The sequence below is a fragment of the Aythya fuligula genome, chromosome 1 (genome assembly GCF_009819795.1).
Source record: "Aythya fuligula isolate bAytFul2 chromosome 1, bAytFul2.pri, whole genome shotgun sequence".
Lineage (NCBI taxonomy): Eukaryota > Metazoa > Chordata > Aves > Anseriformes > Anatidae > Aythya > Aythya fuligula.
Genome location: NC_045559.1, coordinates 24,067,726 through 24,080,519, shown reverse-complemented (window position 1 = coordinate 24,080,519; position 12,794 = coordinate 24,067,726). Strand labels below are relative to the sequence as shown.

Sequence of the window (12,794 nt, the reverse complement as noted above, 5' to 3'; positions counted from 1 at the left end):
CTACTAAACTTGCATTCAAATTAAGAGAGAGTAAAACTATGAAATGTGTTTACCCATGCACGTGTATCTATTCCACATACTAACTACTGCTCTTAACGTGTGTTAAGCTTTGGTTTTACCTTCTTCATTAAAGTTTAAAAACACTTGGAAAACAGGAATACAGGTCTCAGACAAATATGAGCCAACAATTCAGAAGAGCAAAAGAATGTAATAAATACATTAAAGAAATTTCCATAGTTCTATATATAATTGATTCTAACCATATTAATGCATTGACCAATATCTGCTAAGGACATAAATGATCCATAAACTGTCTGTGACATTGTGATTTACAGAGTCTTCAAAAGGCAATGATTTCTTAGTCTCTAAAAACAATAAATTATTATATTACCACAGATGTACGTCAAAACCATACATATTCCTATAATCTGTGAAAAAATCACTGTGGTCCCTCCCATAAAGCTTCTGCAAATTTACCTCAACCACACATTAAATTCATGGATATATGTATATTCTAAAATCAGTTCCTACATTTTTGCATTTTTATTATTATTTTTTCTATCATCACAGGTAAAATATAATTTTGTGTCAATGGAATATAATCTGTAAGTAACTTTTCTCGTGACCAAGAAAATCAAGAAAAAATTCCAATTATTCAAAAATCACAAAAAGCTTCCAAAACTGATTTTTTTTTTTCAGAAATAAGACTTGACTTTTTAAACATGAATTTTGTTCTTTTTTTTTTTTTTCAAAGATTTATTTTGCAAACCATGAAATCAGAAATTCTTTTAACCCGCTCCACTCCAGTGCCAACTTCCATCAAAACAGCCACCCCTGACAAAACAAATTTTCAGATCCTCATGGAAGGTTATTTGACTCCAGATAATAGGCTTTAGGAAGATTACAAATATTGTAGAATTCAAGATAAAATTGTAAGAGCTAACAAGGTAGTACGCACAATCCCCAAAACCAGCACCCAAAGGACTCCAGCTTTTCTACTTCTGCCAAGCTTACTCTGTGAGAGCAGACAAATCCCCACCCCTTTTCCAGATAATGGATAGTTGTGTCCTTATATTCATCAGCTCTGCTGGCTGATGTGATCATGGTCCACTTGAAGTCTGAACGTAGCTTCCACAGCTGAATGGTTTGAATGCATGATGTTGTGCAGTCATTCAGTGTGATCCCAAAGTCCCTGAAGGATGTTGGGATAATGCAGAATCTAGTTCCAGCTTTCCAGCTGCCCTTGAGTAACTCTCAGTAAAATATGAACAACTGCAGCTATACATGTAGGAGGTACACTGGACAAAGCCATGCTTAGCTGCAAAGTGCCATGGGACATAGCCCAAAATGACTTTCTAGCTGGTCTTCAAAATTTGCCTCTATGTTCCTAGTAACAGGCCCAGTACTGATATTTGAAAGAGGACAAAGTATTTTAGTGCCTTTGGACAACTGTACTTATGGGAACAGAAGAGTTTGTTCCTGTAGTGATCAGCTGAGAATAGTAACCTGCTCAGTATAACAACCTGTTCTGTTCCCTCACTGTCCCAATATTGGAGGTGACTTTAAATTACTGTTTTGTTTTTTTTTAAAAACAACAACAACAACAACAACAACAAAAACACAACAGGATAATTAAAAAAAGCTTTTCAAGATTTCTGTTTTGCTTCTTTTAAGGTTGGATGGCTCTGAAAATAAATTGCACATGACCATCTGAAACAAAAGGGTTACTACCAACATATAACAATACTACCTGCATGTTAAATTTCTTCTGCACTTTTGCTATCAAATCAGCTATAAACCTCTACAATTTATGCAGTTAAATGAGTCTTTAAATTTTATAATTTTATGAAATAGCTTTAGAAAAAAGCCCATCAAATGAAAGTCCACTGTTGTTTTTTTATTTTTTTTCCTATCAATATCCACAGCACTACTCGTGGTATATTCCACTGAAATGGCACATCACTCATTTTTGCCCAAATAGAAAAGTACTGTCTCTCTTCTTTTATGAGCATGACAGGGAAGGTGGAATTCTGAAACAACTAAAATATGTTCTGTGTATGTTCTGCTATGAGCACTAAGAAGTGTAGACCAATGGCATTTACTCCGTTCATACTACCCAGTTACACAAAACAACAAATACGCTCCTGCTCATAACTAAGTACTTGTCTACCTCAGTGGCCGTAGAAATATATTCTGCTGGAGTCTTGCCTCCAGCAATATTTCCTGTGTGATTCTTGCCTGTCTACCATACTCAAAAACATGAATTTTACCAGAATATTTCAGTATCTAGATTGTAAAGTTAACAGGCTTTAAACTATTTATGTATTTATTTATTGCAAAACAACAAAGGCTGAAAAATGAATGGATGTTGTGTGACAAAAAAGGTTTCCCTTACTGCTGCTTATTCATTTGACTCAGGATACATGGGCTGTTGGCTTCTGGTTCAGGAATGAATTCTGGTTCAGGGTGTGGGATACTGTTCAGCACACAACTAGTCCAAAATGTATGAACACACATACACTGAAACTAGTAAGATGAACAGGCAACTTTTTGAAAAATAGCAGCAACTGGTATGTTACTTAGCTGTCTCACTGTACCCTTCTGCTGTGACCCAAGAATTGCCATTCTGTTGGCTATGAAGACCACAGGTGGCTATGAATAAGGCTACGGGGACCATAGTTAATCTGAAATAAGGCAATTCTCCCTTTGACGTTGCTTCTCAAACCCTCTTAAGGTGGCTGTCAACTAATGAAGAAGGCATCCAGCCTCTTCAAACACAATGTACTGATTGTGCCTGTATGCTTCTCTTAGCTTTTAATACGATATGAAAAAGGGAAGGAGTGGAGTCTTTCTTAATGGTAGACCTGGGGACTCTTTCTAAGAATGGACTTACCTGGAAGACATTTGGGAAGATGCTGAGAACTAAATGAAGTAACATAGGAAAACTAGGAGACTCAATCAAACTTAAACTATAAACTCAGGGTGCTGTTATTGGTGACCATGACCAGAATGCCCTAATGATAGGTTAAGTAACAACTCCCTCCTATCTGACAACAAAGGGTGAAAACTTCTGCAGCTGACTCTAACTGAAAAAAATACACAAGTGCTTATAGCTCTGTACAGTGACTGAAAAGATCATGCTGTATTCAAAGAGATGTTTAAGTCTATCCATTTAATGAAATAACACCTTCCATCACTTGGAGAGTAAGTTCCAGAAATTGTCATATGGTTATTCAGTGTTGAGTTTTAGATGAATGAAAAGACCTTTAATATATTTTTTTACTCGGGCCTTATGGAAATCTTTTCTTGACTGGCATAAAGGACCACATCTTAGCTCAAAATGAAGAGGCCAAGTAGGAGTTATTGGAAATGGCAGAGATGTTATTGAGGAGCCAGAAATGCAACTGTTCATGTCATGAAATGCTCTTCTGCCTTCTTTAGCAGATGGACAGATTTCCAAATTATTTCACCCAAGAAATCTTCAAGCATTTCAAACAACTATGATATCAACTACAAATGACTGGAAATCCTATTTTTTATTATTATTCTGAAACAGCCTTGTGAATGGAAGAAACTCAAAGTTCATGAGAAAGAAAGTTTCCACATTGCCTGATAATTTCTGGTATATGAAGAATTTGAGATTCTTTTGGTTGATTGGATGAATGGGGATGAAGATTTATTTGGGAACTTTGAAATAATATTTGAAATATTTTATCACAGGTAAAAAAAAAAAAAAAAAAAAAAAAAAAAGCACTGGAAGCATTTGGGGTCATGGTCAGACCTAGCAGAGAATAAGAGCTGTATTTCTGTTTGGAGGTTGATAGAGCTTGGTGGAGCTCTATGATGGAGCTCTATTTTCAATGATGAAGCTTGAAAATCTACAGAAAGAGGAGATTTCAGAAGAGAATATGGTGAGCGTCTGCAGTCCAAAAGGTAACAGTGAATGCTGAACTTTGTTTCTGAGGGGGACAGGCTGAAAATGCAGGAGATATAATACAGAGCAGGTGAAGGGGATGGTGTGATTGTGGAAAATGAGGCATCTCTCTGCAGCTCGTTATGGTGGCATTGGTATTGCTTTTTCCTCAAGAAGGGCATGCACATGTGTGCAGGTTACTGCTCAGACAATAAGTAAAAGATGAACCAGGCAGTAACACCTATGGTGAACAGCTGCTAGTTGTGGTTAAATTCTGATGAGCACGGAAGTTGTTTGTTGCTATTTTGCTTCACTGAGAGGCGCAAGAGTCTCTTTACTTTGTAATACAATAAAACAAGACACTGGGTCTGAAAAGAAGAGTGAAGAATTCATCTGGAACAACCTTAAGAGGATGAATGAGGAAATTTAGAAGCTGATGATCTAGAAAGGTCAGTCTGTAAGGGAATTTCTAGGGGTAGGTTAGCAAACAACAACAAAATCACCACTATTTCCACTTAAAATAAAAAATGGCAGTTAATAACCAAAGAAAAAATGTGGGCTAAAAAACAATGAAAAAACACGTACTTACCCATTGACTAGCAAACTGGTTCATGTCACGGAAAACCAAAAGGAAAAATAAAGATGACAGGGTAGAACAGGGAAATGATGAATGTCTCATTGAATTGGGAAAAAAAAAAAAAAAAAAAAAAAGACAATTACATTGAATACACTAACTCAAAAAGATGAATTAATAAAATGAAAAGCACAGTACAGAAATGGGAAAATCAACAGAAACAATATGACCAATAATAATGTGACCAATATAAACCTGTCCAAAGCACATTTTTTTGTTGCCAAGTTCTGACAAATATTTTTACTCTCTCTCCAAAACAAGATTACACTAATGCATTAGTACTAATGCATAGCAAGAACAGTTTTAATTTTATTCTTGTAATCTCACCAGTGTACACAGTATGCCCTTTTTCACTTTGTGTATTATTCCTGCTGAGAGTGACAAAATGGGAAGTACAGTAGTCAGTGAAGCCTGTATTTCCTTCAGAAATACATCAGTGCTTCAACTGTGGAGAATCTACAATCCCAGTAGCAGATGACTACCAAAATGATCTTTGACCTTGGAAATCAAAAACAAATCCCATTAAATTAGCTGATTATTTCTTTCCTCTATTTTCATCATGTTCACAGGCATGAGTGCTAAGTGTATGAGCCAATTAAAACAAATCTTACTCAATTAAAACCTGGGTGCAAAGGACAATGTTTTGGCTCTATTTTACTACTACAAAAGAGTCCTGAAGAGGGCTGATGATCTGCTGTAACTCAAGAGAAATTCCCAGAGTGGCTGTGAATCAAGAAATCCTCTGATTGTCTACAGACTTACAGGTCACAGCAAATAAATTACAGAAGCACTCTGTGTCTTCTCTGGTGGAGGATAAGGGGTAGTGTTTTGAGTGATGCTTCTAAGGAGCAGTCTATGCAAGCTCTTGTACAGAGTGCTACATGACACCTTTCAGTTAATTTGAAATTAATCTACTAGAGACAGTCCATGGAGTGAGACATTTCAGATTAACTGAACATAGGAATTAAGCATACAAATTTTCACTTACCTCTTGCCCTCCATCCAGAATGCAGAGTTTAGCTGTCTGTTTTTTGGCATCAACTAAGACATTAAACATTGTACACAGAGAAGAAGGAATACGCAAGTCTGTTGATTTGTTTGTCTTTTGCAGCTTGAGTTCAAATGCAATTCTTGTTCTGTTTATTAGAACACAATTCATAAAATGAGTCTCTCTGATAATTCTGAACAACCATTACAAAAATGTATAAACGCTATCTAAACATCTTGACTTAACATGACTATACATCCACGTGAGGAGATTTCAGAAATGAAATTCTGTAAATGCAGAATATCCACCCATTCAATAAACAATTGTATTGATGGTAATCTCAAGGTTCTTCACTGCTTCAGCTAATGCATTTGAATAATAAAAGTATTATCTTCTTGCCTACTAGATAACAATATGCTTCCTTGTATGGCGACTAAGAATGATTTAAAGCAATAAAAAAAACAACATTTTCCATCTCTTCTATGTTAAAATGTAGTTTACCATAACAAGTACTTGCTTCTAAGAAATATAATTCAAAAATCCTCCTTTATTAGAAAAGGGAATTTCATTGAAGGAGTTTATTATTAAGCAAATATGAATATTTATATTGAAACATAAGATATATCATGAGATTCATAATACAAAAAAAAACTATTCTTATACCAGTACAAATAAGGAGTAACATCAATAAAATAAATGCTAATAGTTCAGAATACATAAATATAAAAATGTTTTATTTCCACACTTATTTGTAAATGTGCATAGCAGAAATTGACACAGTATTTTACAAAATGGGAACAAGTATTCCTGTATCAAAGGTTTTCTTTTTCTTTAGCCCTCCATATCACTGTTCTAAATTTTCTGTTTGACACTGTTGAATTGTCTACAAACTTTTTTTTTTTTTTTTTCCTCATTCTCTTATTTTATTTTTTCTAAATCAGTATTTTCTTGTGTTTGGACTAAATTTTCTCTGTATGTGGAATCATGGCTTCTGAGGAACTGAATAAGAGATCCCTGTAAATTTTCTATACATACAGATATTTATTCTAAATTCAATGACATTTACTGAAAACTATGGCACAGATCTTTTCAAATCACCTATGATTAACTTAGAAGAATATACCCATAATTATAACATGCAGGTTAAGAAAACAAACAAAACAAAACAAAACAAAACAAAACAAAAAACCAACATAATGTTTTCTGTGTAATTTCCAGACACTTAGTGATATAAAACAGTTTTAGTTGGATGGTTCATAGATGCTCTTCCTTTCCTATATGAAATGCTGTATCCTCTTTAGTTTGCAATATCTTTCTTAGAGGTAGTACTCTAAAATGATAAATGAACTAGTATCATTAACTGAAAGTAAAGACTAACATCATAATGGAGAATTGAAATGTATATTTTTTTTATCAGTAGAATTCTGAAATTTGTTAGCATTTGCCAAAAAAAGGAAATGGAAACAAGATGTGTCATTGACTTCCAAGGGACCGCTCACATATGTAGAAATTCTCCTTGCTATTTTGCAGATTTTGTCAAATTGCTGGTTCTCATGTGCTGGGAAATAGATGTCATGATCCCTTTCTACTTGCCCTGATTCCTATGACCTTTCCCTATACGTCTGCTGCTGATCATTGCAGGAAACAGGATTCTTATACTGATGCACATCTGTGCACCAGTATAATTGTTCCTATGTTAATTTTCAAATCTCTCCCCATTTTCAATTGGTCATTTCAACTGTACCTTTTAACGCAGGCTTCTATCATGTCAGTGGCCATGAGTTTAAGTCTCTGTTCTAAGTGGTGGGCAAATTCTGGTTCTGGCCAGTGAAGATCAAAAACAAACATCTGTAGAGCATCCAGTTTCCAAAAAAGATCTTCTGATGTAGCCGAGCCATTTCTATAAGAAACAAAACAAAACAAAATCCCCAAGAGACAGAAGATAAATGTATGGGTGTCTATCCCATTTGTTGCAAAATTATCTAGCACAACAAGATTTCCTTATCACCACCCCCTCTTCCTCCTTCATTTCACTGTATCTCATCATACATCAGAATGCTCATCAGAATGCTCTTATTCTGAGGATGTGAAAACGGTAATGTGAAATTTAAAATAATTTCAACTTTAAGATGAGAAATATGGCAGGTTAAGGGAGGCTAGGTGGGATGATGGGGAACATGGAGAAATGATGTAGCCCAAATTTCAGAGCAAGATTGGAAAAATAAAGGATAAACAAATATTAATTTGTTAAGACCTTTTAAAATGGTTAAGATTTTGCATACATTTTCTTCCTTTCATAACTCAGGTAACTAAACCTACCAAAGAAATGAGGACACTAGTAGTTATATCATAGAAAAAATACCCAGACAAACAGTCCCTTGATAAATACTCATTAATTTAAGCAGAGTGAATAACATCAGATCTCAGTGGAAAAAAAAGAGAACAGGAACCATTTAAAGAAATTTGTGCAAAAACAAAATGGGGGATTAATATGGCTCTGTATCACCTCAGATCATCCATGTTTTCAAGTTCTTCTTCTGCCCTGAACCAAGTGCTACATTTTAAGACAAATCTTAGCAGTAAGTATGGTTACACTTCCACTGTCAATGTGAATTAACTAATATTCTCATGATGTCTTGTATTTCAAAGCCTGGCTTATTGCTCAGGGAGCCACAAGACTACATAGAACAGTATTGCAGGATGTTAGTGACACAAACAACAAAAAGTGCCTGGCAGTCTTAATTCACATTCAAATAGCTTAAATGTATCACAACTGTAATTTTCTTTCTTCTACCTCATGGCAAAAGAACACAATTGCCAAAGCGTAAGTGACCCCAGCTCATATGGAAGGAGACAGTGAGTGCTGAGTGTGTTGAGGACTGGGGAGAGTCAGGTTAAAAAATAAGCAAACAAAATGAAAAGCAGGAAAGACCTCTAACATCTCAGCAGCACTAACACCAGGCCACACTAGGCAAGCCGTGACAGCAAGTAGTAATGTCAAGCAAGGCCTGAAGCACTGCACAAGCTCAGGGCTTAGGAGAGGTGGCACGGATGCAGCAGGAGGACTGCTTTGGTCCTACAGCACCCCACCATCTTCCAGATCCATGCAGCCATCCCTTTTCCCCTCCGTCTTCATGCTACCACTACTTCAGAGCCATCGATGTCTTCTGCTGTGCTGTCTCAGTGCCACAAAGGACAGCCAGGCCAGGAGGAGTGGGGAGCCAGGGAGAAGCTGGGTGCACGGACACCTGCCTAAGGAAAAGGTTGGGCCCAAGCAACTGACTTAAATGTCGCATGTTTTGATGTCTTCACTACACACAGGAGGATATTCCACAGTTTCAGACAGGTCTCACATATCACTATGTATACACATTCCCCACTTATTTTTAACAGTAATTGCTAATTTTACATTGTACTGTCCTCCTGAAAGAAAGCAGCAGAAACAGGAAAAAGGCCCAGGAGACAGCTAAGATTACAAATTGTAATCACGGATGTTACCAGTTAGAGCTGAGTGGGGAGTGCTTTTATACACCACACTGTTTAATTAAGAAATATCAATAACAAACCAACAAAACTCCTCAAAAAGTCTACAATTCTGTTGGACCATTTATTAAGTTACATGACATCAAATATTGAAGATTTAATTATATATGCTTTGTACACTGTCAATGAGTAAAGCTGTAAATGCTATATTATGTGCAATATTTGATTTGAAAATGATGGAGTCAATTTTTGAGACAGATGGGGTAAAAGAAGACGAACTTTATAGTGACAGAACTGGGGGCAATGCCAGTCCATATTACAGTTGATAAGAGCACATTTTCTAGAAAACAAAACATACTTCCTCAAGAAACAGAACTACTCTTTTTCATCAACAGATCATACAGTTTTACCATTTTTTTATCCCTCCATAATTTCTTTTTTTTTATCCTAATGGAATTCCAAATGAAATTCTTTAAGACTCAGGAGGACTCATGTGCTCTCAATAACATCAATGTATTCTTATGCACGTTCACTCCCTGGTAGCCACTTAATTTGGTTTCATTATACTGCCAAGTAAAGTTTCAAATTATAATAAATGTGGTAATAGACACAGGTTCATGAAACACTAATTCATTCTGTCAGAACCGCTAATTCATTCATTCTCTTCTCATAGGATTTTGATGTTCCATTCTTCAATTTTTATTCAGCATCTTCCAATGACATTTGAATTTGACTACTGTATTATACTAATCAGATGGGGGAGGAAACAGAAACTATTCTTTCCTAGTTCACACATCTAGGCACAAATATCCAATTTGTTTGCTTGCTGCTGCAAGAACAGTGGTTTCAAACAACTTGTTACTTCTGTTTGTACCAGATACTTGCTTTAGTTGGACTTCAAGATATTTTTTTTTTTTCTGAGCCTTATTGTGTAAAAGTGTTGCAAATAATATTAATTGTCAACACATGCCTCAATGATGGTGATTTTATGAATTACTGCAATTGTTTATTTTAAAGTTTATTGCTGAATTATAACCCGTTTGTGTTTTGTGGGGAGTGTTACAAAACACAGCACCAGTTCTACATTCTTTATGAGCCCTCAGTTTGTGGGCTCCAGCTCTACTACCTCCCATGAGTATGTATACTCAAGGCTCAGAAAGTCAACTGAGAATTCTTTCAACAGAAAAGGATTTTCAGTAATTACAGAATCAATGGCAATTGCACCAATTCTCTACTTTTCATCAGTAGGTGAGGGGAAAGACTGGAGTAGAGCTTTGCCACAGCATGTAACAGCTTGTGTGTGGTCCCTCAAAGACAGTAGGGTCAGCTACCTCTCCGTTCCTTCTGCTTAGTTCAAGACTGAGGCAAATTCAGGCTTAAGTAAACAAAACATTCTTCTTAATTCTTCTTTCTTCTTAAATGAAACTATTTTGGAAGAAATTAAATATGGCCTGTAGCATTCATTCATCTACCAGAATGCTCAATAAGAGCTTGCCATACTTGCCTTGAATTCAAAACTCCATATTCCACAGGAAGGGACCATCTCAGCGAAGTTTCACTACTCTGTCAGTCTTACTTAAGGCTATATTTTTAACTACCCATCCTTAAAAACACAAACGATTGCCACCTTCCACTTCCCCACAGGTAAGCCAGGAACAATTGTGGCACTACAGATGTAACTCCCCAAAACAGTGCTGAAATGTGCCCCCATGACTTATTCAGCATGCACAAACACACAGACAGGTCCAGCAAGAGAGCTCATATTCAGACCATGTCCTTGTGTGTGACAGTCAGAGCATTGCGACTGCTCCCTCTGCCACTCAGTATAGCTAGGCCATAGCAGGAAGAACATTTCCTTTGGTTTTGCCTACTCTGGTCGGTAGAGAAGACAGAAGTGTCCTCCTGCAAGCACATATCTTATCCTATGTTTCTCCAGCCTTGAGATTCACTGAACCCAATGTTCTATGGTGGCATAAGATAACAACAGACAATCTCAGATCCATACCTACAATATTTTTGGTCAGTGAATCTATGCCATGCCTGCTTTGAAAATAATAATATACAAATTAAATGTAAAGAACTACAATCATCCTCGAATCTAATTTAAAAGCCTGGTCCAGAACAGGTAGAGAAATAAAATTTAAAAAAAAAAAAAAAAAAAAGGAACAGAAATGTAATTTAAAGTAATGTATTTGAATTAATGAATAATTAGAAATGCCTCATTCTGTTCAATTAAAAGCTTTTACAGAATATTCAAACTTTTAGGAGATTATCTTTAGCCAAATGCAATAGCAATTCACAGTGCGCTGTACATCTAGCCAAGGTGTCCTGTGAGTTATCCTCTCCAGAGACCAATCAAGAGAAACAGACTACTACACAGAACACTTTCCTCTTTTCATCTCTTTCCAATGTCCAATAATAAAACATTAAGCTAAAACAACTGGAAATGAAGTAAGGATCTTCTTAAGAGCTGTTATAAGTAGTATATATTTTCTGCTGCAAAACATATGATTAAGGAAAAAAAAAAAGTTAACTAAAAGTGATAAACAATATTCTCTAGTAATGTTCAAAAGGATTTGAGCAATTTTTAAGTGATACAGAGGAAAATATTGTAACATTTATCAATAAGACACGCGAAGAAATGCCTAACAATATATTTTCATGTCTTTCTATTCAGCAAAATTTCTTAGGTAGGCATGTTATCAGCTCTCTCAAATATGAACAGACTCGAGACTGGACTTAAGAGCTCCTGTGAATACAAACTCATAATCATGTACTAAGGCTTATATATTAATAAAGCTTGGAGAATATGAAAACTCTTCCTACTACAACTGCAATAGACACGAGACTTAGCAAACATTTAAAAATAACTCAGTTTACTTGCAGACTTTTTTGTCTCAGTTTTCTTGCCTGTAATTCTTCATTGCGTAATTCAATTTAATAGTGATTAACTGGCTAAAATCATTACTTTCAAAAATAGAGAAGCCCATCACAACATAGTGACATATTTGGTCATCTTGCCAAAGCTTCAGCCGTGAGGCCTGGAGGAGGGAGCACAGTGGATGGGGAGAGAAGGACTTGGGGGTGCCAGTTGGAGCCACCTGCAACTACTGACAGAGGAGATCATGAATTTATGTGCTTCCACTGACTCTGTACAATACGCCACCCTAGTCCTTTTAAGGTGGGTGTTCCTCATAATGAAAGGGAAACCTCACAGGAAACAGGGGTTAGAGAACAGGAACTTTGGTTACTTCCCACTGGAGAATTTAACTAGAAGAGGGACCTCTGTTTTTCCTGAAAAGACTGGGGTGGAAGCAGCAGGGCAATAAACACAACTCTGTTCTTTCATGTAATAATGAAAAAAAAAAACAAACAACAAAACACTTCCAATGCTGGAAGCTGAGATGTTGTAACCAGCAGGAAAGAATAAACTCATTAGCTTGAGAGGAAGAACTGGCTTACAATGCCTTCAGTCAAACTGGTTTTGCTTTTTGATTCAAATAAAATAGATGGCCAAGTTACCTGGCTTATCAGTCAGATGCAGGTATGCTGATTCTTAAAATATTATCTGAATTCCACAGTATTACAAAGGTAACTTAATACTACCTAAAATCTTGAAAGTAAATGTACACCTCATTCCTAAAATAGAACTTCGAGGCTCTACTTTTGGGGAAAAAGAAGGTGAAGAGTTGCTTACAATAGAGCCAGTGCCTTGGCAGACCTTTTTTTCTGGCATGCTGCAAGGGGCAACTAAAAGGGGATGATGGCCTTTCGGA

General features: G+C 36.2%; 1 protein-coding gene across 2 annotated transcripts in view; it reads right to left on the bottom strand.

Moving 5' to 3' along the window:
* The window catches only part of CADPS2 (calcium dependent secretion activator 2), a 315,329-nt gene that overhangs the window by 36,945 nt on the left and 265,590 nt on the right, over positions 1–12,794 (bottom strand). For both annotated transcript variants that reach the window (XM_032193226.1, XM_032193218.1), the window contains 3 exons: positions 7,280–7,435; positions 5,536–5,683; positions 4,503–4,517 (listed from right to left, as the gene is read on the bottom strand). In XM_032193226.1, coding sequence (XP_032049117.1) covers positions 4,503–4,517; positions 5,536–5,683; positions 7,280–7,435 — 319 coding nt within the window. The remainder of the gene's footprint in view (positions 1–4,502; positions 4,518–5,535; positions 5,684–7,279; positions 7,436–12,794) is intronic.